The sequence below is a fragment of the Borostomias antarcticus genome, assembly GCF_949987555.1.
Source record: "Borostomias antarcticus genome assembly, chromosome: 2".
Lineage (NCBI taxonomy): Eukaryota > Metazoa > Chordata > Actinopteri > Stomiiformes > Stomiidae > Borostomias > Borostomias antarcticus.
In genome coordinates this window covers 11258363-11285638 of record NC_140235.1, presented here as the reverse complement: position 1 = coordinate 11285638, position 27276 = coordinate 11258363, and the positions used below count along the sequence as shown (strand labels likewise).

General features: G+C 43.6%; 1 protein-coding gene across 1 annotated transcript; it reads left to right on the top strand.

The window, feature by feature from the left end:
- The first annotated feature begins 195 nt into the window (after positions 1 to 195).
- On the top strand, positions 196 to 25720 carry eif2ak2 (eukaryotic translation initiation factor 2-alpha kinase 2). The gene is made up of 19 exons (XM_084449634.1): positions 196 to 475; positions 690 to 816; positions 944 to 1083; positions 3777 to 3900; positions 4036 to 4109; positions 4254 to 4406; positions 4939 to 5071; positions 5250 to 5305; positions 5397 to 5475; positions 7384 to 7421; positions 7538 to 7586; positions 7764 to 7843; positions 8008 to 8118; positions 8234 to 8362; positions 8513 to 8711; positions 23921 to 24064; positions 24349 to 24450; positions 24603 to 24656; positions 24782 to 25720. The coding sequence occupies exons 1-19, from the start codon at positions 369 to 371 to the stop codon at positions 24905 to 24907; spliced, it is 2025 nt and encodes a 674-aa protein (XP_084305760.1). The 5' UTR covers positions 196 to 368; the 3' UTR covers positions 24908 to 25720.
- Positions 25721 to 27276: the final 1556 nt, after the last annotated feature.

Genomic DNA, 27276 nt, shown 5'->3' with positions numbered 1-27276 from the left:
TGGGAGCTGGTGGGCGGTGCATTTACAAGGAAAACGAAACTTTGCGCGTCCAATCCATCCAGAATGATCGAGAATGATCCCTCCCAGAGCAGGATCTAGCCAATGGTATCAGGTCTGTTTCACTGGAAGTGATTACAGGCGCAGGGCAAAGTTTGAAGGCACACTGTAGACTAGACTACAGCAATACGAAACGAAAGTAGCCGTGACACACTGACTGATTCAGCAAAATCCAGGGCTGTTAACGCAGTATTATTATGACAAATGGTTGTGGCGTTTATTTAAACGCACAAATGTAAATTGTTTAGCTGTTTCGGGTTATATTTTCGGTATCAGTACGTTCGATTTAAGACTTATTAAAAAGACCTACGATGGAATCAAAGAATTACATTGCCCGACTGAATGAGTATGCACAAGCCACACGTTCCGGGCTCAAGTATGAAGACGTTTGCGCAGACGGACCGGATCATATTAAAACGTAGGTGTTTAAAGACATCGTATTGTAGCAAAATAACAGCTATCATTAAAATATCGCCACTGGTGTGGTGATTAAAGAAGTGGTATACTCTGATTAAGGAAGTGGGTAAATGTTACAGTTTTTACATTAGTGGTGTTTAAAGAAGCGGGTACACCCTGTTTACCCTCCACTACACCACTCTACTGTATTTCTCAGCAGTTCATGTATTCCTCAGGTTCACCCTAAGGGCGCTAGTGAATGGTCAGGCCTATCCCGATGGCACTGGGAGGAGCAAAAAGGAAGCCAAACAAAATGCTGCTAAAAATGCTTTTGAGAGGCTAACTAAAGAGTCTACGAATACAGTAAGAGTATTTTCTTAAGCAGACACATTGATGTTGCATGACATGTGTACAGTATGGAACTGGCATTGATTGACAACATTACAGGTGTTACATTGTTACAGAGTATCTTCAACTTTTTTCTCAACAGAACTTGCCAACGAAATGCCCTCAATTGCCTGTCTCAGCTATCACTTACTTCACATGCTGGCTCAATGAATATGGTCAGAAGAACAGGATCCCTATAAAGGCTTCAGAATCAACCCGGGTGGGGCCCAACAATACTTCACAGTGAGCCCTCACACAGTTCTCTATTCATGCTGGTTTACGGTGTACGAACAGCCAAGTAGGCCTATTAAATCTGTGGTGATATATACAGTATATATATATATTTTCTACGTACGGGATAATCAACGAGTAGGTGTGCGTTAAACGGTTTTAAGGCATGTCGGGTGGTTCTTCGCCTCCACGTCGTGCCTTAAAATCATTTAATGCACACCTATGAGTTGATTATCCCGCTTATACCATGGCCTCACATGCCAAAGACAAATAAATATCCCATTTACTTTAGCAATAAACCACGAGAGGCCGTGTGTTATAGTGATTTTATAACAGCTAGGGGGCGTTGTTAGGCACGACGCGAAGCGGAGCAACCCCCGTTGCAATAGAAATGGATGCGCCTTCCTCAAAAAACCAGGCCAGGTCAAGCCTGGCTTATGTGTGTTGGCTGGCTTGTTTCTGTGCGGGACTGGTAGGACGGTAATGTTTGATAAATAAAGATAAGTCTTGTCACCTGGACACATCAGTTCCAATGCTAATCCAGCACAATAAGAGCGGGATAGCCAGTTAGCTCATGGGCTCACAACAACTAGCAGCAGCTTCCATAACATTAATGGTAGCGGTCAGTGGCTAAAGCAGTTACACTGATGATAACATAAAGTCATCCCCACCAGGAACCCCGGTCTCCTGGGTGGGAGTCCAATGCTCTCACCACTACTCTACTTGTGCAGTGGAGATCGGTGGGTGGGTTTTGGTGTCCTTCTTCCAGTCCCTAGTGTGGGTTGGGGTTAGAATATGGGTTGGGGTTGGGACACGATCTGATCTATAAGGCAAGGGGTAAAGGTTGGAGTGAAAGGATGAACATGTGGAGGTTTGGGGTATAGTCCCATAAAGTCATCCCCACCGGGTCTTCAACCCCAGTCTCCAGGGTGGGAGTCCAATGCTCTCACCACTACTCTACTTGTGCAGTGTAGATCGGCGGGTTGATTTTGGTGTCCTTCTTGATTTTGGTGTGCTGAGACTACTGCCTCTTGTGGTGCCAACAGAGAAATGCAGGCCAACATTGTCCGCAGTAACGGAGGGGAGGGAGGGAGTGATGACCGGACGAACGCTATACTAGGTGCGCTGGCACTGTAAGTCACGCACAAAAAAGCATCAATACATTAAGCTAATTTCTCCATCACCACCTAAAGCTGTGCCAGTCAACAGTCAGTCTAATCACTGAAAATAAACCACATAGGCGTAGAGCATCATATCCTATACAAAAATTAATTACTATAGGATTTGAAGTGTCCTACTCCTATTGTAATGAGGACTGTCCGTCTATAATGCAGTAGCGTACCGTGGGGTCTTGCAAAGGGTCTTCTCTGACATTGTTATTACTCCCAATGCCCCCCAACCCCCCCCTGCACACCCCGTACACACACACAGATAGGGAGAGAAACTACGCATGTAGGGGTCAGTGGAGTCTTTTGGTTTTGATGTTCTGGGACTACTGCCTCTTGTGGTAGCAGCAATGGAATTGCAGGTCAACAACATGCCGCAAGAAAGACACAAGACGCAAGAAGCATGTACAAAAAGGATTCCCTCTCCTTGGTGTGTCGGCTTACAGCCAACACACAATAAACTTTGTTGTGGTGCTAAACCAAAATTGTAAACATCAAAAAGGACATCAAAGATGCATGGTAGCACTCACCAATAAAAGATACATGGACAGATCCTCTATTTCACCGGTTTTATTTTTGCCGTCAATGGATCATGCTAACGTTTCGGCCAGAGGCCTTCCTCAGAGCATGAATGAGCTTGGAATCAGATCTGATAGGCCCGACGCGATAGCGGACGCCATAGCCTACTGTACCCATATATCTATGACTGTAGCTACCTGACAGCGAAAGACAAAGACAGCGAAGATACATAAAAATAAAGTCAACTAGCGCTGTGTGTGAAAGGAAGGGGGGGGGGTCAACAGGACCAACAGCAAGCTAAACTATGAACTGTTGAAGTTTCTGTTTGAAAGTTGTGAGTGCTGTGATTTGTGTTCCAATCGTTTGCTGAAGTAAAACAGAAGGATTTGCGGCCAAAAACGGAGCAGGGTTTTGAGATGGTGAGCCTGATGAAGTCAATATAACTTGGTAATCATTGTGAGAGAAATGCAGGAGAGATGAGTTGTAGAGAGTTGACTTTCCCAGAATTGTCTTATAAATTAATTGAAGCCATTAAAGAAGCCATCTGGTGTGAAGGGAGGGCCAGTCCATCAGTTCATAGAGATCTCAGTGGTGAGTAGTGAAGGGTGCAACAGTGGCAAAGCGAATGGCTGAGTGGTAGAATGTGTCAAGTTACCTAAGGGCACACTGATGCCATTTTATAGTTTGTCTCGCCGTAGTCCAGCATAGGAAGTATGGTCATCTTCACAAGAGTGTATTCAACAGAATGTGTGAAGGAAGCTTTGTTGCGAAACAGGAAGCCCACTCTAGCTTTGACTTTAATAGATTATGTCACATCATGTCAATCAAATCAATCAATCAAAGCTTTATTTATATAGCGCATTTCATACCCAGAGGCAACACAATGCGCTTTACAGAGAACAGGGAGGTGAGCAGACATCCCACCCCTACATATTCCAGATGTCAGTATCTAAACCTGTCTGTGGTGATATTTGGTAAATGCTGTCAGTATCTAAACCTGTCTGTGGTGATGTTTGATAGATGCTGTCAGTATGTGGTTGGTGGCAGAGAGTTCCCAGCGGCATTTGGGAGCACAACGAAGGAGGCCAAGGAGGAGGCAGCGAAGCTGGCCTATCAGGAGATTATCAAGAGTCAAACAACAGGGGTAAATTCATCACCATCCAGATATGATGACATGATCAAGAATCAAATTAGTTTGCTTGCCAATATGTTTCAGGGCACATTATGTCACAGGTAACTGTTCAGATTAAAATAAACAGTGTCTCTGTGTTTTTATAAGGGCTCTCTCAAGACAGTAGATCCTGCTGCCGCTTCTCAAAACCAGGAATTTAATCCAAATGTTTTGGCCCTGTGGTATGTCAAAAATAATTAAAATCTTCTCTTTTTTTTTTAATCTATACCTGCAATACAAACCCTTTGCTGTACATTTTCATTGTGTTTATGATGTTTATAACTGTCTAATGTTTAGCTGGATTTGTGTTTCTTTTTCTTTTCTAGTGAGAAGGTTGAACACTTGAACATGGATTCTCCAATCAAACCATACAATTCTACAGAGATCAACTACATAGGAATTCTCAACCATTATAGTCAGAAAATGAATCGGCATCCAGTTTACAAAGTAGATCGGCATGGGCCATCACACAACCCTCAGTAAGTATGAGATGATGAGAATCCTTTATACAATAATGCATCAGCATGGCAACTCCACTGTTATAGATTTATTCTAATAATTAAGAAAAGAGTAGTCAAGAATGCCAAGGTTCATCTTTGAAAGTCAAAGCTGGTTACCTTTATTCCAGATAAGTTACGAGTTTGCAAAGTCGGGCTCAAAGAGAAAGGAATGTCCACCAAATGCAAAGATTATCAGGAAACAGAGCATTATAAACAGTGTGGGTGTGACCATACCTGCATATGCAAATACCACTAGCCAATTATCAGTGAGTAGGCTAGGCCAGAGGGTCAACAGCTCAAGTGAAAGACAGGGATACAAAGATAGTTGGGAGGAGGGGACCCCTGGGGAGGTCTCCTGCCATAAAGTCAATCAGAAGGCCTGGAGATAGGGGGTCAGGGCAATGACCAGAGGACAGCTGCTCACTTTACACAATGTCTTCAACAGAAAATACACTCATTTGAATTTATCTATTACACCACACAATTCTAACCTGTTTTTTTCCCCATTGAGATTTATCTCTAAAGTTGTTATAGATGATAAAGAGTACCCAGAAGGCGTAGCTAAAACAACCAAAGGCGCCAAGCAAGCTGCAGCTCAGCAAGCCTGGTTGGCTCTTCAAGAACAGTCCGACTGGAACAGTCAGGTATTTACCGTCGTCTCCCGCTACAATGGCCATAATGTTATAATAGTGGAAGATTTTACAAATATGACATTCTGTACATCTACAGTAACACAGCCTGTTTGTTGGACTGGAGTTAGTTAACAAGTGACTTTTCACATAGAGTAGATTTACACCACTCAGAATGTTATGTTGTTTTCAGGTGTCCTTGAGGTCAAATGTTTCTGAGGAGGATGGAGCGTCGCCTACAAGTACACGGTATGGTAATAGAGCATGGAGCCGCTGGAATAGCACGTTTATGGAGAAGTCTACTTCCAAACTCTGAACTGATAGTTTTCTATTTTTCCAGAGAGTCCTATGACACAACACTCCAAAGCTCGGCAACAACTGATTCAGCTGTATTTGAAGAATCATCCAGCCCACCCAAGGTAGAGTCCCTGCTTCTGCTAAATATCACACGTATAGTACAATGCACACAGCTTCATCCTGCAGCCGTAATAATACATTGAACATTGCACCGTGACCTTATAAAATCAAATCTTTGTAAAAAATAAAATAAATAAAAAATAAAAGTGGGCTCTGAAATAGTAGGAAATGATATAGCAGCACTGGGTCGGGCCGGGTTGGGTGAGAGGAGGGAGGAGACAAATGGCAAATATATGAGGGTCTAGATAGACACATATATACACAAACTGGTGCAGGCAAATGTTTTCCTGTTAACTGCTACAGTTAGGAGATGGACCAAGGTTTGAGGTTGTGACATGGTCACAGCTCTTTTCTGTCCTGGCCACACAGTGAACTGCCCACCGACATAAGGACTGCTCATATTTCGCCATAGGCTCAAAACTCACCTCTTCAAGAAGTACTACCAGGATTGTCCCTCTTAAGCACCTATTGTTTTTTTTTTGTTATTTACTTTTGCACTTTTCCTTAAGCACTAGATTATACACTTAGTCACTTGTTTAGAAAGGAGATGCACTTGTGAGTTCTGGTGAATAGTAGTACACTAGCTTCCTATGTTAAATGCAATTATGTAAGTCACTCTGGATTAAAGTGTCAGCTAAGTGACTAATGTAATGTCAACACCCAAAGACATGCAATGCTATTGTTATCTAGCCATATAATGAATCTTAGCTGTGTGTTGCTGAAAGTTGAAGATTGAGGGTGGATGTCATATTATTGGTTGAAATTGGTTCAGTCCAACTACCATATGTCATCATCATCATCAAACCTTTATTTATTCTCGGAGGACAATTGAGTTTTCCCTCATTTGCAATGCAGCCGAGATTACACACATATTAAAAATACATGAAAAGCATTAAAAGAGACATTTCATACATTAAATAACAAATATGTTCCTTAAATCCTTTTGACCTATGTTAAAATTTTAAAAGTTTAAATGTGCAAATAAAAGTTATGCAGCTAAATACAATAAAAAAATATTTTTACTCAGCACAATGCCTGAGTATGCATTAGCATTTTTATTCAGCATCCCCCTGGCCTTGAACTCTTGTTGAGCTACCTGCCATGTGAGAAGCCATAGATGGTTTTCATACATCTGACTTAAACATCACAATCACAAGGACTGCATGTACTGTAAATCAGGTGCATGTAACATGGAGGTTTCAGCAGTTTCCACAAAATGTTTGTTAAAATAAAGGCACCACGAGTGGCAAAAAGCAAAACCAAAGACTAAACAATAAAGGCCAAAGTGTACACTCAACAAGTGGAGAACAAAAGACAAAGCTTACAAGCTTACAGACTTACAAATTGGCACAGCACAACACCAGTGAAAACGCACCGCTATAGCAGACAAAGAACGTAGGCTATACACAGACTTAAAAAGGCGGGTGGAAACCAATCAAACAATCAACAGCACAGGTGTTGATAAAATTCTGAAAAATGTCACACTACATCTACCATGTCATATTTCTTTTTTCTTTTTTTCCCATGAACATTGGAGATTTATTTATTGAGTGAGTATTTGCAGTAGCTGCATACAGTACTGTTACAGTATAACGTTTTGATGCACTGTGGGCTCAAATTTTGATATTTAAAAAATCTGTGAAGATCATTTGTGGAGGACAGTCTGAAGATGTAGTGTAGCAATCGAGATTTCAATTGACCAAAACATGTGGGAGGAGTAGGGTTTGATAGGTTTTACAGTTTTTGAGAAAAACAGAGTGATGGATGTCACCATTTGATGCATCGTACCAGATTATATCTTTGAGCGCATCTGCAGTCCCTTGGCAGGTTGGTGGGCTGTTATTCCACCTGCTGTACATCCTGATTGTACATTGCATTGAATTAACTTTTTTATGCTATTCTTGTCTTAGATGGAAGAAAGCCCTCGAGATGTTAAGCCTAAAAGGAAGTGAGCAGTCTTATTCTATTTTGAGCTTTTGAAATTGCCTGTTGTATCTGTTTTACTGTTTGCATATAATTGATGTGAATATATGTCCTCTATCTGTCCTCCCGTGTCTCATTCAGAATTGCTGCAAATTTCAAGTTTGTACCTGTATGTATCAACAGTAAAGAGGTACTGGTGCCACATATATTTTGTCTGTATAAAAAATAAATAAGAAACAGAATCACATTTAATCACACGTAAAATGAGGGAAGTTTGCAGCAGCTCTACTATTCACTAAAGGCAGTGCTCAGTTCATCTGGAGAAAAGTGCTGATTTAAATTTTTTATTTTATTTATTTATACAAAGGACCTCTCCACCCCAGATTTCAAAAGGACTTCGTTGCATCTTTCAAGTGATAAAACATCCAGCCTATCCGTCTTCTCAAGGTACTATACAACTCAGCTACTGTATGCCACCAAGTGACACCTGAAAAGTGACCCCTGTGAAATGTAGGCTGTGGTAGTGAATGATTCAATTACATAATGCATTTGCTAAGAAAACTGTACTGTAGGTGCATAATGCATAGTGTGTGTTATTATTTTCCCCATAGGGACTTTGAGTCAATCGAACGCATTGGCAAAGGAGGCTTTGGTCATGTGTACATGGCTCTTCGAAAACTGGAGCAAAAATACTATGCTGTGAAGGTTGTGCGGAGCAAAGCGTTAGTAACTGCTGCAAGTTGTAGAATTTACTGTACACTGTATATTCTTAACAGAAATATTTACATTTTATTGATGATACTCCTTAATTGAGTGATTTTTTTGGGCTTAATTCAGAAAATCTCTGCGGGAGGTGGGAGCATTGGCGGACCTTCAGCACCCGAACATTGTGCGTTACTTCACTGCTTGGATTGACGACACAGAGTACAAATGTGACCCCACCTCAGACAGTTACAGCAGTTCACAGTAAATCTCCTTATTCAATACGTACTATATGATCAGTAGTGTGGAGGGATCAGAACAGGAGCAGAACATGTCATCATAATTTATGTCAAATTTTACTGCCACTTCAGATGACTTATTATTTACTTAAAAAAATGTTTTCTATGTTTCCAGTTCCGGCAGCGATTCGTCTGCCAAGTACCTCTACATCCAGATGGAGCTGTGCGACAAGAGGACCCTGAAAGTGTGGATAGATGAGAGGAATGCCCACCGGGACCCCAGACGAAGGGAGGAGAGCCTGAACATTATTCAGCAGATCCTTCTTGGGGTCGAGTACATCCACTCCAAGAAGCTCATTCACAGGGACCTCAAGGTCAGTCATTTTGATAAAGGAGCTGCTGAAGTTTTTTGGGGGGTGGGTGTGGGGGTTGCAAAGGTCTCAAATTTCCAGAGGGGTTTTAGAGGTCAGTGGGGTAAGATGACCAGATAGATAATATTATGGTTGTCCTTGGAGTTTTGCTGTTTGTTGTTTTAGAGGTTTTTATGGATGCTATGTGTTACTGTCTGTCCTGTTTTTGTGCGTGGCTGTAAGCCAGTGCACCTAGAGTAGTTTCTCCGGTTATCCCTCCCTACGCCAAAATATACCACAAAGTACCCTAACAGCAGTATTCATTCGCTTTTTTAGATTATTACATTATCAGTCAAGTATTACGTTACCAGTTTTGAAAAAAAAGACCCACCTGATAATGTAATAACTTGACCAATAATGTAATAAGGTATTACATTATCAGAAAAATGGTATTACATTATCAGTCAGGACATTTTATTACATTATTGGTTAAGTTATTACATTATCAGGTTTTATTACATTTTCGATTGAGTTAAGTCAAACTTACATTACATTATCAGGTGTTATTACATTATCAGTTAATTATTACATTATCGGGTGCTACAAACATTGTGTATTTTATTATGATTTTATGCTATTAAGGATTGAATCAATGAGCAGAGACTATAAATAGTTAGATTTGTTTTTTGCCATATTATGCAACAGTTGCTTATCAGCTCCCAAGTTCCTGACTAAACAATATAACATAAATGTGAATAATATTAACCGAGACCTCAAAGTAAAGCCTACATGAATATGAGTAATACGTCAGATCCAGGGACGTTCTGCAGTGCAGATAACACCGCTCTGAGAGCAGCACTGGTGTTTTGTCTTTGACACACACACACACACACACACACACACACACACACACACACACACACACACACACACACACACACACACTCCCGTTTTCTTTCTGTGACGACCTCTCTTTTATCACATAGTTTTATGTTTGAGCCATCCTGGCTCTCTCATCCCCAGTCCTCTTCATCCCCTCCCTCCCTCTCTCTCTCTCTGCGCTGGCTACGCGCATGTCTCGCCCGTCCGATGGCGAGGGGGCGATGGCGGCGTGAGAGAGAAGGAAGAGGATTAGCACTCGCCAGTGGGAACAGCCCTGTCTCATCCCCCAGCCCTGTCTCATCCCAGCCCAGCCCTGTCTCATCCCCCAGCCCTGTCTCATCCCACCCCAGCCATGTCTCATCCCAGCCCAGCCCTGTCTCATCCCCCAGCCCTGTCTCATCCCCCAGCCCTGTCTCATCCCCCAGCCCTGTCTCATCCCAGCCCTGTCTCATCCCCCAGCCCTGTCTCATCCCACCCCAGCCCTGTCTCATCCCAGCCCTGTCTCATCCCCCAGCCCTGTCTCATCCCACCCCAGCCCTGTCTCATCCCAGCCCTGTCTCATCCCACCCCAGCCCTGTCTCATCCCCCAGCCCTGTCTCATCCCCCAGCCCTGTCTCATCCCACCCCAGCCCTGTCTCATCCCACCCCAGCCCTGCCTCATCCCCCAGCCCTGTTCAGCTCTCACACACACACGCCCACATACACACAGACACTCACTCAGACGCACACACACACACACACACACACACACACACTTGCACTGTTTAACTTGACTTGCTTTTTGTCTCATCTCATACCCTGTACTGTATGATAAAACCAAGCCCCTAGGTCAGTCTGTGAGGTCAAGTAGGCTTGGTGGTGTGTTTTAGAGTTTTGGAGAATCCTGACCTATGAGCCCACTGCTCATTCATAGCGGATGGTCATATGAAACTGGATAAACAACAATGTGTTATGCGTTTGTTTACACCTCAAAATATTGATTATTGTTCACAGCGTATGGATGTCTCTCAATATCCTTACTGCCGTGCTCCCAAGCTCTTGAGTTTTTGTCCCCGAAGTGTGTCCTCTGGACAACAAACTTAGACTGTGAGTGCGGGACATGCAAATAAAACATGCAGAATGTCCCATGCAAGCAAGAGGGCATCTCAAATGATCAAAGGTTACTAAAGTATCTACTGTACAGTAGCTAAGCTGGCAGAGTCAAGAATCAAGCTGAACACTAGATGACTACAGTAGGTATTGTGTACTCTAGCTACAGTACAGTAGCTAAACTGATTATATTTAAAGAGGCTGCAGTTCGGTTGTTTTGATTAAGTAAAGAAGAGTCTTCTTTATAAAACTGCAGTTTGATATTTGAAATTTGGTTGAAAAAAATGATTTATGAAAATAAAATAATCAAAATCAAGAAAATAAAAACAGAGAATGTTAATTTACACACAGTTGTTCTTGGCTGTAAGGGGTGTTAATGGGATGTCACAAAACTACAGTAGCAACGATAAGCCGATCAATTAATGCCAGCTTTGTCAAACCTACATTTAGCTGCTTATAAGCAGCAGCAGTGATGTACAGTATGTCAGCAGCTGTGCTTGATTTAACTTCCTTAATGTTTTGCCCATGAGCTGGTAGGGTTTTGGAATGCTCAGAACAAACAGAAACAAACAGTGAATGCATTATGATGTCATACAATATAGATTCATTTTGGAATTCCATTGCACCCTGGGAACATTCTGAAGGACTCACAACTTAACAAGCTCTCCAGTATGAGGCCACTTCTTTTTTTAGCAGTACCTTCACAATGGATTTTCAAAAACTCAAGTTGATCTTTACAGCGGCTCTGCTAATAGCATCCGCAATGCGCAAGCCTCCAGACCTCGAGAATGTTCTGAACAGCCTTATAGGCCTGCCAGCTGTCGTGACTGGACAGTTTTCTGCCACCCTGGACTGCTTCAGCCTACAGTTACCAAACATCTCATTCTCTGACGACGTAAGCAGTGCAACCAAGATGGCGACAACAGCACCAAACAACCAGCTACAACCACAAGATGCTCTCGAGACCCTCTGCCAACCTGAGACTCTCAAACAACCTGAGACCCTCAGCCAACCTGAGACCCTCAGACAAACTGAGACCTTCAGCCAACCTGAGACCCTCAGCCAACCTGAGACCCTCAAACAAACTGAGACCCTCACCGAACCTGAGACCCTCAAACCTGAGACCCTCAGACAAACTGAGACCCTCACCGAACCTGAGACCCTCAAACCTGAGACCCTCAAACAACCTGAGACCCTCAGACAAACTGAGACCCTCACCGAACCTGAGACCCTCAAACCTGAGACCCTCAGACAAACTGAGACCCTCACCCAACCTGAGACCCTCAAACCTGAGACCCTCACCGAACCTGAGACCCTCAAACCTGAGACCCTCAAACCTGAGACCCTCACCCAACCTGAGACCCTCAAACCTGAGACCCTCAAACCTGAGACCCTCACCCAACCTGAGACCCTCAAACAAACTGAGACCCTCACCCAACCTGAGACCCTCAGACAAACTGAGACCCTCAAACCTGAAGATGTGAACACCCTGTCTGGCTTAAGAATAAGAAAAGAACAAGAGTCAGACTCCAGAACAGTGAAATGAGTGCTGGGACCTCTTGGAATCTCATTCTGTGTCTGGCACTGTGGACCAGTGCTGTGGTGCTGGAACTCCATGCAAATTCCATATTCAAAGACTGGCCTGCAAAGATGCTGTTAGGGTTCAACAGAGCCCTGTCGTGGCTGAGTGGTCCTATCAGAAGGAAGAACAAGAAGATGTCCAAGGTAGGCATGGTATTACGCAATGGCGATCGTAAGGAAACATGAGGGGCAGGTTAAGCAACGGTGTACTTGCCAAGTGTTCATGCTCTGTTTTTTTTTCTTCCTTAGCGAATGAGGAACGCAATAAAGGAGGAGAGGAGGAAGGCAGCCCTTCTGGAAGAGGCTGATCGCTCTTCCTCTGCCCTGCTGATCCTCCGGGAGCCCAGCCTCAGCTGCCGTCGCCGTGGGGGCAGGGGGAAGGGCTACCGGCGTCGATAATTGCCACCATTGGCTGCTATGAAGGAGGAATTTAAATAAACCTTCAGCTTTTGCAATTAACATATTGTGTATTTTATTATGATTTTATGCTATTAAGGATTGAATCAATGAGCAGAGACTATAAATAGTTTTTTTTTTTTTTTGTGGCCATATTATGCAACAGTTGCTTATCAGCTCCCAAGTTCCTGACTAAACAATATAACATAAATGTGAATAATATTAACCGAGACCTCAAAGTAAAGCCTACATGAATATGAGTAATACGTCAGATCCAGGGACATTCTGCAGTGCAGATAACACCGCTCTGAGAGCAGCACTGGTGTTTTGTCTTTCACACACACACACACGCACACACACACACACACACACACACACACACACACACACACACACACACACACTCCCGTTTTCTTTCTGTGACGACCTCTCTTTTATCACATAGTTTTATGTTTGAGCCATCCTGGCTCTCTCATCCCCAGTCCTCTTCATCCCCTCCCTCTCTCTTTCTCTGCGCTAGCTACGCGCATGTCTCGCCCGTCCGATGGCGAGGGGGCGATGGCGGCGTGAGAGAGAGCCCATCTCAAACAGAGGGTGTCCTCTCTGATCACGGTCCCCCCCCCCCGTCTCATCCCCCAGCCCTGTCTCATCCCCCAGCCCTGTCTCATCCCACCCCAGCCCTGTCTCATCCCCCAGCCCTGTCTCATCCCAGCCCTGTCTCATCCCCCAACCCTGTCTCATCCCAGCCCTGTCTCATCCCACCCCAGCCCTGTCTCATCCCCCAGCCCTGTCTCATCCCACCCCAGCCCTGTCTCATCCCCCAACCCTGTCTCATCCCAGCCCTGTCTCATCCCACCCCAGCCCTGTCTCATCCCCCAGCCCTGTCTCATCCCCCAACCCTGTCTCATCCCACCGCAGCCCTGTCTCATCCCCCAGCCCTGTCTCATCCCCCAGCCCTGTCTCATCCCAGCCCTGTCTCATCCCAGCCCTGTCTCATCCCCCAACCCTGTCTCATCCCAGCCCTGTCTCATCCCAGACACACAGACACTCACTCACTCACTCACACACACACACACACACACACACACACACACACACACACACACACACACACTTGCACTGTTTAACTTGACTTGCTTTTTGTCTCATCTCATACCCTGTACTGTATGATAAAACCAAGCCCCTAGGTCAGTCTGTGAGGTCAAGTAGGCTTGGGGGTGTGTTTTAGAATTTTGGAGAATCCTGGCCTATGAGCCACTGCTCATTCATAGCGGATGGTCATATGAAACTGGATAAACAACGATGTGTTATGCGTTTGTTTACAGCTCAAAATATTATTATTGATTATTGTTCACAGCGTATGGATGTCTCTCAATATCCTTACTGCCGTGCTCCCAGGTTTTTTCCCCGGAAGTGTGTCCTCTTGACAACAAACTTAGACTGTGAGTGCGGGACATGCAAATAAAACATCCAGAATCTCCCATGCAAGCAAGAGGGCATGTAGCACCCGATAATGTAATAATTAACTGATAATGTAATAACGCCTGGTAATGTAATAAAAGTTTGACTTAACTCAATCGAAAATGTAATACAACCTGATAATGTAATAACTTAACCAATAATGTAATAAAATTTCCTGACTGATAATGTAATACCATTTTTCTGATAATGTAATACCTTATTACAATATTGGTCAAGTTATTACATTATCAGGTGGATCTTTTTTTCAAAACTGGTAACGTAATACTTGACTGATAATGTAATAATCTAAAAAAGCGAATGAATAATACTGTTAGGGTCCTTTGTGGTATACTTTGGCGTACTTTGTGGTACTTGTGTATACTTTAGTGTGTCTTATGATACTTTGAATTATACTTTGGGGTACACAGCCATACTTTGCAGTACTCTGCAGTATACTTTGGGGTACTTTGAGGTACTTGGATATTTTGCTGTAGTTTGCAGTAAACGTTGGGGTACTTTGCGATACTTTGCAGAATACTTTGAGGTACTTTGTGGTGTGCTTTGGAGTACTTTGCGGTACTTAGTGGTATACTTTGGGGTACTTTGTGGTACTTTGCAGTACTTTGCTGTATACTTTGGGGTACTTTGTGGTATTTTGCAGTACTTTGCGCTATTCTTTGGAGTACTTTGTGGTATACTTTGGAGTATTTTGAGGTACTTTGTGGTATACTTTAGAGTGAGGTACTTAGTGATTAGTAAGCCCTTCAAAAAGGGGTTCAGTATTTTATCTTAGCCTATATAGTAGGAGACAGGAACTGATTTAATATTATGAATTGAAAGCAAAGTGTATGAGGCAAATTATGTGAGGCTGCTGTTCATCAACTATAGTTAAGAGCTGCTATCCATCGACTATATTTCAGATTGCAATACCATAACTCCCCCATATCCATCCATCATCCATCCATCCATCCATCCATCCATCCATCCATCCATCCATCTTCATCCGCTTATCTGGGGTCGGGTCGCGGAGGCAGCAGTTCCAGCAGGGGGCCCCAGACATCCCTTTCCCTAGCAGCATCAACCAGCTCTGCCTGGGGAATCTTTAGCCGCTCACAGGCCAGTGCGGAGATGTAGTCCCGCCACCTAGTCCTGGGTCTACCCCGTGCAGACCTGCAAACTTGTCACCTTTTGGCTACAACCACATTTTTTATGTTAACCATGGTAGTTTCAGTGAATCTAGAGGGTTTTAGTTTTGTATGTCGTCACCTTTTTCACTACTCCAGAGTTTGCAGGTCTGCCCGTGGCCTCCTCCCAGCCGGACACGCCTGGAACACCTCCCAGGAGGCATCCAAACTAGGTACCCGAACCACCTCAACTGGCTCCTTTCAACGCAAAGGAGCAGTGGCTCTACTCTGAGTCTCTCCTGGATGACTGAACTTCTCACCCAATCTCTCAGGGAGACCCCAGCCAGCCTCTGGAGAAAACTAATTTCGGTCACTTGTATCCGTGATCTCGTTCTTTCGGTCATGACCCATGCTTCATGACCATAGGTGAGGGTGGGGACGAAGATAGACCAGTAGATCGAGAGCTTTGCCTTTTGGCTCAGCTCTCTTTTCGTCACAACAGTGCGGTAAAGCGACTGCAGAACCGCACCAGCTGCTCCGATTCTCCAGCCAAACTCCCTCTCCATGGTTCCCTCACTCGTGAACAAGACCCCCAGATACTTGAACTCCTTCACTTGGGGTAAGGACTAATTTCCTACTCGAAGCGGACAGACCACCGGTTTCCTGCTGAGAACCATGGCCTCAGATTTAGAAGTGCTGATTCTCATCCCAGCCGCTTCACACTCAGTTGCGAACCTATCCAGAGAGTGCTGGAGGTCGCAGGCCAATGATGCCATCAGGACCACATCATCTGCAAACAGCAGCGACGCGATCCCCAGCTCACCAAACTGCAAACCCACCTCCCCACGGCTACGCCTCAATATCCTGTCCATGAAAATCTTGACTTACTGCAAGAACACGGACACAGCTCTTGCTCTGAGTGTACAGGGATTGGATGGCTGGTGGTTCCGCGACCAGGATGAACTCCACATTGTTCCTCTTCAATCTGAGGTTCGACTATCGGCCGGACCCTCCTTTCCAGCACCTTGGAGTACACTTTCCCTGGGAGGCTGAGTAATGTGATGCCTCTGTAATTGGCACACACCCTCTGGTCCCCTTTTTTGAATATTGGGACCACCACCCCAGTCTGCCACTCCTTTGGCACTGACCCAGACTTCCACGCAATGTTAAAGAGGCGTGTCAACCAAGACAGCCCCTCAACACCCAGTGCCTTCAGCATTTCTGGACGGATCTCATCAGTCCCTGGGGCTTTGCCACTGTGGAGTTGTTTGACTACGTCAGTGACCTCCTCCAGGGAAATTGACGATGACCCCCCATCATCTTGCGGCTCTGCCTCAATCGTAGAGGGTGGATTAGTCGGGTTCAGGAGTTCCTCAAATTGCTCCTTCCAACGCTCAACAACCTCCTCAGTTGAGGTCAGCAGTGTCCCATCCTTGCTGTATACAGCTTGGATGGTCCTCCACTTTCCCTTCCTGAGGTGTCTGATGGTCTTCCAGAAACACCTTGGTGCCAACAGAAAGTCCTTCTCCATGGTTCCTCCGAACTGCTCCCACACCCGCTGCTTTGCCTAGGTCACGGCCGAAGCTGCAGCCCTCCGGGCCAGTCGATACCCTGCAACTGCTTTTGGGGTCCTCCAGGCTAACATATCCCGGAAGGCCTCCTCCTTCAGTCGGACGGCTTCCCTGACCCCCCGTGTCCACCACGGTGTCTGGGGGTTACCGCCCCTTGAAGTACCTATGGCCCTCAGGCCACAGCTCCCAGCCGCAGCTTCAGCAATGGAGGCTTTGAACACCGACCACTCATGTTCGATGTCCCCAACCTCCACAGGGATGCCTGAGAAGCTCCGCCGGAGGTGGCAATTGAAATCTCTCCGGACAGGCTCTTCCTCCAGACGTTCCCAGTTAACCCTCACTACACACTTGGGTTTTCCAGGTCTGTCCAGAGGCTTCCTCTGCCATCGAAAACCAGCTCACCACCAGATGGTGATCAGTGGACAGCTCTGCCCCTCTCTTCACCTGAGTGTCCAAAACACATGGCCTCAGATCAGATGATACAATAACGAAAACGATCATCGACCTTCGGCCTAAGGTTTTCTGATGCCAGGTGTTCTTGTGGGCATCCTTGTGTTCAAACATGGTGTTTATTAGGGACAAACCGTGACTAGCACAGAAGTCCAACAACAAAACACCACTCGGGTTCAGATCGTGGTGGCCATGCCTCCCAATCACACCCCTTCAAGTTTCTCCATCATTGCCCATGTGTGCATTGAAGTCCCCCAATAGGACAGTGGAGTCCCCTGCAGGAGTCCCAAATAGGACTCCACTTAGGGTCTGCAGGAAGGCCGAGTACTCTGAACTGCTGTTCGGTGCATAAGCACAAACCACAGTCAGAGTCCCCCCCCCCACAGTCCTAAGGCGCACGGAGGCGACCCTCTCGTCCACTGGGGTGAACTCCAGCACAGAGGCGCTTAGCTGGGGGCTAGCTAGTATAGCCACACCTGCCTTACGCTCCATACCATAAGCAACTCCGGAGAAGTACAACCCCTATCCAGGAGTTTGGTTCCGGTGCCGGTGCTGTGCGTGGAGGTTAGCCCCACCAGGTGTAATTAGTATCGCTCCACCTCCCTCACAAGCTCCGGCTCCTTCCCCCCCAGTGATGTCACGTTCCATGTCCCCAGAGCCATCCTTTGCCGCCTGGGTCCGGTCCGTCAGTGCCCTCCGCCTTCACTGCCACCTAGTTGGCAGCGCACCCGACCCCGACAGTTCCTCCCACGGGTGGTGGGTCCACGGAACGGATGAAACGGAGATGTTGTTTCCACGTTGGTCTTTCGGGCTGGGCCCGGTCGGGCTCCATGAAAAGCCCAGCCACCAGGCGCTCGCAGACGGGCCCTCCGTCCGGGCCTGGCTCCAGACGGGGGCTCCGGGTTTCCTCCGGGCTGGGTATCTCTTCAGTGTTCTTCCATCAGGGCTTTTTGCTGGTTAAGGACGTGGGGCGCAACTCCTCACAGCCCTACTCTGGCCGTTTTGGGCTTTAAACCCTCATCCGCCCTTGCTCCACTTCTCCAGATGGTATACGGTGTGGAGCCAGGCACAAGCAGCACCTGTGGTTTTTGTTCGGAGTGACCTTCTCCTAGATGGGTTGCCTACTATGGCTGTGAGCCACATCTGCCCATGCTATTTGCCCATAGCTGGGACAGTGGTTGGCAGGAGCCAGTGCGTGTCCACACACCGAGATCCCCTACAGTTTAGCCTGGGACCGCGAGTTACACATTTACCATGTGTGGCCGCGGGGAGGCACTGTAGGAGTCTTGGCGGTGGAGTGGCTTTGTACTGGCAGAAGACTTACGCACTCGGCTCCTCTTTTCACCCTCCATAAGGAGGGCTATCTGGCGGCGGTAGCTGAAAGCAGAGTGGCAAGCAGAAGCGGCATGCAGCATGCACTAACTACAAGCACTACTACCACAGATCTACTGCACTACACATCACACAACCCTGCACAGTAATGCCCACACAACTTCCCCATACTCATCTCCAAATGCAGGATGGAGATTGGAGATTAAACCCTTCCTGCACAGGTGGATCCTGGACTTCCTGGCGGGCAGACCTCAGGTGGTGAGAGTGGGCAGCCACACCTCATCTTCTCTCACCCTAAACACTGGAGAAAGTCACCCTCTCACCCTCAACACTGGGCTTTTTCGTATCCTCTGTACAAACATGACTGTATAGTTACTGTACCTACAATTCTAGCTCAATTATCAATTCACTGATGACACAGCTGCGGTAGGCCTAATCTCCAACAATAATGAGAAGACCTTCGTGGAGGGGGTGGAGTGCCAAACTAAATGTTGTCAGGGCAACAACCTCCACCTGAACGTCAGTAAGATAATGGAGATGCTAGTGGACTACAGCAGGAAGCAGGAAGATGAAAGTGATTCTAGTGGACTAGCAGGTAGCAGGAGCGGCCAATTGCCTGAACAGCAGTGGGACCCCTGTGGAGACAGTGTATTTACAAGTACAGTATGTTGATGTACAGATCACCAAGGACCAGACATGGACAACAAACATCCCCGTATATGCATGATTCAGAGGGCGTCTGACTGAGAACATCAACACTACCAACATGCTATGGAAGCAACACCATGCAGGACAAGTCACTGTAGAGAGTGTTGGAGATCAGGCCTACTGCAGCTGTCATCAGTGAACTGATAATTGAGCTGGAATTGTAGGTAACTATGCAGTCGTGTTTGTACAGAGGATATGAAACAGCCCAGTGTTGAGGGTGAGAGGGTGACTTTCTCCAGTGTTGAGGGTGAGAGGTTGACTGTCTCCAGTGTTGAGACAGTTGCTGAGTTTGGAGATGGGTATCGGGGGAGTTATGGTATTGCAATCTGAAATATAGTCAATGGATAGCAGCTCTTAACTATAGTTTATGAACAGCAGCCTCACATAATTTGCCTCATACATTTTGCTTTCAATTCATATAGTTAAAACTATGTCTTAAATTAAATCCTGTCTCCTACTATATAGGTTAAGATAAAATACTGAACCCCTTTTTGAAGGGCCCTACTAATCACTAAGTATCTCAAAGTACTCCAAAGTATACCACAAAGTACCTCAAAGTACTCCAAAGTATACCACAAAGTACTGCAAAGTACTCCAAAGTATAATGCAAAGTACTGCAAAATACTGCAAAATACCACAAAGTACCCCGAAGTATACAGCAAAGTATCCCAAAGTATACAGCAAAGTAAACCCCAAAGTATACCACAAAGTACCGCAAAGTACCCCAAAGCATAGTGCAAAGTACCTCCGTATACCACAAAGTACCACAGATTACCACACATTACTGCAAAGTATGGGTAAGTACCTCAATGTATACCACAAAGTACTACAAAGTACCCCAAAGTATAACGCAAAGTACCCAAAGTATAACGCAAAGTACTGCAGAGTACCACAAAGTACCCCAAAGTATACCACTAAGTACTGCAAAGTACTCCAAAGCACACCACAAAGTACCTCAAAGTATTCCGCAAAGTACTGCAAAGTACCCCAATGTTTACTGCAAACTATCGCAAAATATCAAAGTACCCCAAAGTATACTGCAGAGTACTGCAAAGTATTGCTGTGTACCCCAAAGTATACCACAAAGTACTGCACAAAGTATACCACAAAGTACAGCAAAGTACCCCAAAGCATAGTGCAAAGTACCTCCGTATACCACAAAGTACCACAAATGACCACACATTACTGCAAAGTATGGGTAAGTACCTCAATGTATACCACAAAGTACTACAAAGTACCCCAAAGTATAATGCAAAGTATACTGCAAAGTACTGCAGAGTACCACAAAGTACCACAAAGTATACCACTAAGGACCGCAAAGTACTCCAAAGCACACCACAAAGTACCTCAAAGTATTCCGCAAAGTACCGCAAAGTACTGCAAAGTACCCCAACGTTTACTGCAAACTACTGCAAAATATCAAAGTACCTCAAAGTACCCTAAAGTATACTGCAGAGTACTGCAAAGTATTGCTGTGTACCCCAAAGTATACCACAAAGTACTGCAAAGTATACCACAGAGTACCCCAAAGTATATCACAAAAGTACCTCAAAGCACCCAAAAGTATACTGCAAAGTATCATAAGACACATATATGTATACCACAAGTACCACAAAGTACGCCAAAATATACCACAAAGTACCCTAACAGCAGTATTCATTCGCTTTTTTAGATTATTACATTATCAGTAAAGTATTACGTTACCAGTTTTGAAAAAAAAAGACCCACCTGATAATGTAATAACTTGACCAATAATGTAATAAGGTATTAGCCTACATTATCAGAAAAATGGTATTACATTATCAGTCAGGAAATGTTATTACATTATTGGTTAAGTTATTACATTATCAGGTTTTATTACATTTTCGATTGAGTTAAGTCAAACTTACATTACATTATCAGGCGTTATTACATTATCAGTTAATTATTACATTATCGGGTGCTACACACCTTAAAAAAAGGTTCAAATCGGGATTGAATCAAGATTAAAAGAAAACTACCCAAAACTGCTTAAATCAGGATTAAATCAGGATTAAAAGAAAACTACCCAAGATGCCACGGGTTCTATGCGACACAGTGGTAGTAGACCCCCTCCCGGTCTGACTCGTGGAGTTTCACGAGATTCTGATGTGCCATTTCAAAATAAAAGCCTACTAAAGTCTCAAACTGCTTAAAACAGGATTTAATCAGGATTAAAAGAAAACTACCCAAGATGCCACGGGTTCTATGCTACACAGTGGTAGGAGACCTCCTCACAGTCGGACTCGTGGAGTGTCACGAGATTCTGATGTGCCATTTCAAAATAAAAGCCTTCTAAAGTCTCAAACTGCTTAAAGCGGGATTAAAAGAAAAGTACCCATAATGCCACGGGTTCTATACTACACAGTGGTAGGATACCCCATCCCAGTCCGACTCGTGGAGTTTCACAAGATTCTGATGTGCCATTTCAAAATAAAAACCTTCTAAAATATCAAAAACGTCAGGATTAAAAGAAAACTACCCATAATGCCACGGGTTCTATACCACAAAGTAGTATAAGACCCCCGCACAGTCGGACTTGTGGAGTTTCACGAGATTCTGATGTGCCATTTCAAAATAAAAGCCTTCTAAATTCTCAAAAACTGCTTATATCAGGATTAAATCAGGATTAAAAGAAAACTACCCATAATGCCACAGGTTCTATACTAAGTACCTACATCAAAATCATTATATATATATATATATATATATATATATATATATATATATATATATATATATATATATATAGGCTATATCTTGGCCTATTCCATACTGCGCTGTCACTGTCCTATATAGGATCTAATCCCGGTTATCCCTCTTACGCAGCTGAAAACATCAACTAGCCTAACTAACTGTGCAGTAAAAAATTTAAATGTAAAAGTTTAAATTAAAGGACCATTGATTCTGTGAAAAGTGCTATATAGGCTAAATCCACCACATCATTCATATTATAAAAATAATCCATTCGGATTAGATTGATATAGCCAATGGTAGCCTAAGATTTAAAACACATGTCGGCTAACCATATTACATAGAGAAGAGATTTTAAAGTTTTCACAAGAGTTTTAAACATAAAAGGTTGCATGAAAGAAAGGAAAAAGGGAAAACACAATGAGACGAACAGTGTGCACTGTATTAATTAGTGGACTTTTAGTCCTGATTTAATCCTGATTCAAGCAGTTTTTGAGACTTTAGAAGGCTTTTATTTTGAAATGGCACATCAGAATCTCGTGAAACTCCACGAGTCAGACCGGGAGCGGGTCTACTACCACTTTGTAGCATAGAACCCGTGGCATCTTGGGTAGTTTTCTTTTAATCCTGATTTAATCCTGATTTAAGCAGTTTGAGACTTTAGAAGGTTTTTATTTTGAAATGCCACATCCGAATCTCTTGAAACTCCACGAGTCAGACCGGGAGGGGGTCTACTACCACTGTGTAGCATAGAACCCATGGCATCTTGGGTAGTTTTCTTTTAATCCTGATTTAAGCAGTTTTTGAGACTTTAAAAGGCTTTTATTTTGAAATGCCACATCAGAATCTCGTGAAACTCCACAAGTCAGACCGGGAGGGGGTCTACTACCACTGTGTAGTATAGAACCCGTGACATTTTGGGTAGTTTTCTTTTAATCTTGATTCAATCCCGATTTGAACCTTTTTTTTTAAGGTGGAAGGGATAATTCCAAACGGGTTCTGAGAAACGGGTTCTAACTTCAGCCTAGGGCTGCACAATTAACCGTGAATTAATCGAAATCGCGATTATGACCTCTGCGATTAACTAATCGCAAAAGGCCGCAATTAATGTGATTAATAATTTTGCTTTGAATTGAGTGTGCTAGGACTACACGGACGAATCACAGGCGCTTATGCTGTCTGACCAATCACATATGTTCCTGCTGAGTGCGCTGTGCGCAGCAATTTCACTGAGAAGACAGATAGCAGTAGGTCAAGACAAGTGTCACAAGAGTACCTGCAGCCGTGAGTAGTGAAAAAATGAGCGAAAACAAGGTCAGTGAGTTAGTAGCAAGAAAGGGATCAAGGTCTGTGATTTGGGAGCATTTTGGTTATGAAAAAGATGATGTCGCTCAAGCCCAGCAGGTCATATGCAAACTGTGCAGAGCTAAAGCTATTACTTTGAAATATTAATCGCAATTATTAATCGCAATTACCATTTTGAAGCATATAATCGCAATTATTCTCTTTTGTCATAATCGTGCAGCCCTACTTCAGCCTCGTATTAATGTTATGGAAGCTGCTGCTAGTTGTTGTGAGCTCATGAGCTAACTGCTATCCCGCTCTTATTGTGCTGGATTAGCATTGGAAGCATTGGAACTGGTGTGTCCAGGCAACAAGACCTATCTTAATTTATCAGACATTACTTCATGTCATTTCAATTCACAGCTATTTCAGAGGCATGACTAGCTTCTGTCCTACCAGTCCTGAACAGAAACAAGCCAGCCACGCACATAAGCCAGGCTGGAACTGGCTTGGTTATGATCAGGGAGCATGTTGGAAATAGATGTTTACATGTTATCTGTTGGATTCTTTGTCTGCTATATCCATAAATAAAATAAGATCAATCAATCAAAGTCATATTTGTTTTTTTGATTGTCTTCACCAGCCTCCAAACATCATGTTTGGGAGTGACGGAGAGGTAAAGATTGGGGACTTTGGACTGGTGACTGCAGAGGATGATGACAATGATCAGAGTCTCCTTGAGAGAACCAAACGCACTGGGACTAAGTCCTACATGGCACCTGAACAGGTAACTTTTTTTTTTTAACAAACCGTAATCTCTTCTCATGTCATATTATCTCTTTATACTCAGGAGCTTCCAGTTTATTCAGATATCAGCATTTGCAACTGTTGAAGATGTTCAGTGCTGATGGGATAGTGTTTTCGTTTGTACTGTATATCCAAGCCAAGAGGACTGAAATTCAAACATTTTGATTCCGTTGCGTGTTGTGAGTGCTACATGTACAGTATGTTTTACATATATATGTTGCAATATGTTTTACAGTATATTTACATGTACAGTATGTTTTACAGTTGAACTTGAGTACTTACGACAGAAAGGTGGACATCTTTGCTTTGGGTTTGATCTTCTTTGAGCTCCTTTGGAAAATTTCCACTGGTATGGAAAAAGAAAAGGTGAATCTTACCAGCCCCTCTCACGACACCATCTTACATATTGATGCTCATAATTGTACATCAGCATTGTCCTCTTTCTCTGCCTTATTTGACGGATTGTAAGTGAGTTAAAGCAACTTCTCCTTATCGCATTGTCTATATTCCATGTACAGATGTGGCGTGATGTAAGGAGTCAGATGTTTCCACAACAGTTCGTAAGCCTTGAGGTAGTTTGACTTAAAGAGCAGGGACTTCCAATAGAACAACATGCTGTATATAATTGCAATGCTTAAGGCTATTCATTCCACCAGTGCATTTCAGTAGATCCTGATAGTTTCCTGTTGTGTTGCAGAGAAAGCTGATTGAGTCGATGCTGTGTGAAAAGCCTGAGGACCGACCAGAGGCCAAACAGCTGAGGACAAAACTGAAATCTATCGTCTTGTTCACAGATCAAAACACAGACAACAAAACCGTTTGACGCTCATTGCTGTATGATGACCCAGTCACCAAAACTGGTTTCCCCGGTTGAGATCATGTTTTCTGTTTGGCAATTGTGTTTTTATATGCTGAGAAATGTTGTAATTTGTTGCTACTTAACTATACTAAATGGTAAATGGACTGCACTTATATAGCGCTTTTCCACCTTAGCGTAGTGTATGAATTTACCTGGACTTGCATTGCATTTATACTGTATGACAATGCACTGAATAGCATGAAGAAACAAATTCAAACTAATTTCTTTCAACAAGGAAAGAAATGGCCTGTAAATGGCTGACATTACATGTGGTTATTAACATAAGGCTTCACATTTCTGAAATCTATAGATTCAGCAATCATCATTTTTTTTACATGAATATTTTAGAAATTGTTTCGAACACATGTCTATCATGGTACAGTAAACTTTGTTCATTCATACGGACTCTGACACAACATATTACTGTACAGTATGGATGATGTGTCTGAGTGATGAAGAGTATGAAGGGGAAGCTCAAAATAGTGTAAGGCTGATATGTGGGGAATAATATGAAATAATGATTCTTACCCATGTTTTTATCCGTTTAATCTTGTTTGTCAACATGCTTACATTGAACTTCACCTCAGTTCTAGGTTCACTGTTCTGCTAAAAGGTAATCATGAATTCAACTGGGGGAAATAAAATGTGAAATGATGTTTCTTATACACATGTTCTCATTTCATAGAAATGTATGAATGTTGCTAAATTGTCTGTCTAAAATGTCTTTGCCAAGAGGAGACACTCCATTCATTCTATGGAACCAAAACTCCCAGGGGCTGAGCCGGGCCACCACCATTTTGGACTGTCAAGTTGATTGCACAACCTGTGCTGCCCTGTTAGCTGTCAGTGTCATGCACTCCCTTTTTCATGTTGACATTTGCATTTACTAATCAATAAATAATCAGGAATTCCCACTATTACGATATCACACTTTTTAAAAAAAAATCTACATTGAAAATATACAATTAAATCTGCACAAATACAAGTTACTCATTCTATATAAACTGATAAAGCTACATCCACACAGGTTTACAAAAGGGAAAACTTGACAAAAGGTTTTCCCTATTTCACCGAATTTAATTTCATGTTCATAACTTGGCTGGACTAGCCATCTTCAGTCATACCAAGATGATGTGTCTGGGAGGTAGGATGGGAGCAGCATAGGGCCTGCTATCATGAAGGGGCAGGAAGTGGAACAGGCCACTCACTTAAATACTTGTTAACAATTATTCTTGGCGCTCTCCTCAACAAAGCTATACTAATGTTTGTTTTACTGATGACGTTGAGAAATTTTCTGTTACTCATCTGGTTTGGCTGAGAGATATGACGGTTTTTCTCCCACAGGATGTGATGGATTCTGATGCGTAACAATAAATTGGCCATTGTAATGGAAATTATTAATCTCACCCTGTTAACAACTAATCTTTATCCCCTCTTGTGTGATCTAGTATTTAATTAAACATAACTTCTATGGTAAAACAGCATAATATCTTTAATTGTGTGACTCCCCAGACAAGCTTGCATATTATATTACTGTAACCAAGTGTGAAGGCCCATAACAACAGTCTCATTCGTATCTCTTCTTAGAAGAATAGAGCTTCTGTCTGTTTAGCAAACCCAAAAGGCCAAGGTCAATCAGCCAGCGCTTCTCTCTGCATCTTCTGTTGCAAACTGATAAGTTGAGTTACGCACACCTGTCAGATGGAGTAACATTTCTTCACATTGAGTTTGACATTACTGTTGGTCTTGTATAAATATATGCTAAAACTGTTATCATTTTTGGAACACTCCTGACAACTGCGTGGTGACAACTGTTCTCTGTGAGCTCACATTAAAACAAGACTTAGACTGGCATTCTGGTTGGTATCTCTCATTTTTATTGATTGATGAATTGAAATAATGCATGCAACTGGTAATTGATGATTAATCACTGATTGCCAAAACCATGTAGTTGAGTGCTTCTTGGCACATCTTCCTGTCATACACCACTCTGTTGCACTCATTGAGAACCTTAATACCCCCCCTCCCACCCCCCAAGCCATCTGCATGTATAACTGAGGTGATGCTTTTTCGAAAGTTATTTTCCAGGGCTGTGATTAGATCAACCTATGCACTTTAAGGTCCTTTTCTCCTACAGTAGGTTGAGATCAGTGTACTGTTTGTAACTCAGAAATGTGTACCGTGGATCACCAGAGACATCTGTGGTCAAGATGTTACACACTTCACAGTATACTTTTCTACAACCTTACTACCTACTGTAAATATCCATCTATGTAAACTAGTGCATTGCCATCGTGGTCAATTCTGTTCAAAGGCACGGATATCGGTGGTGT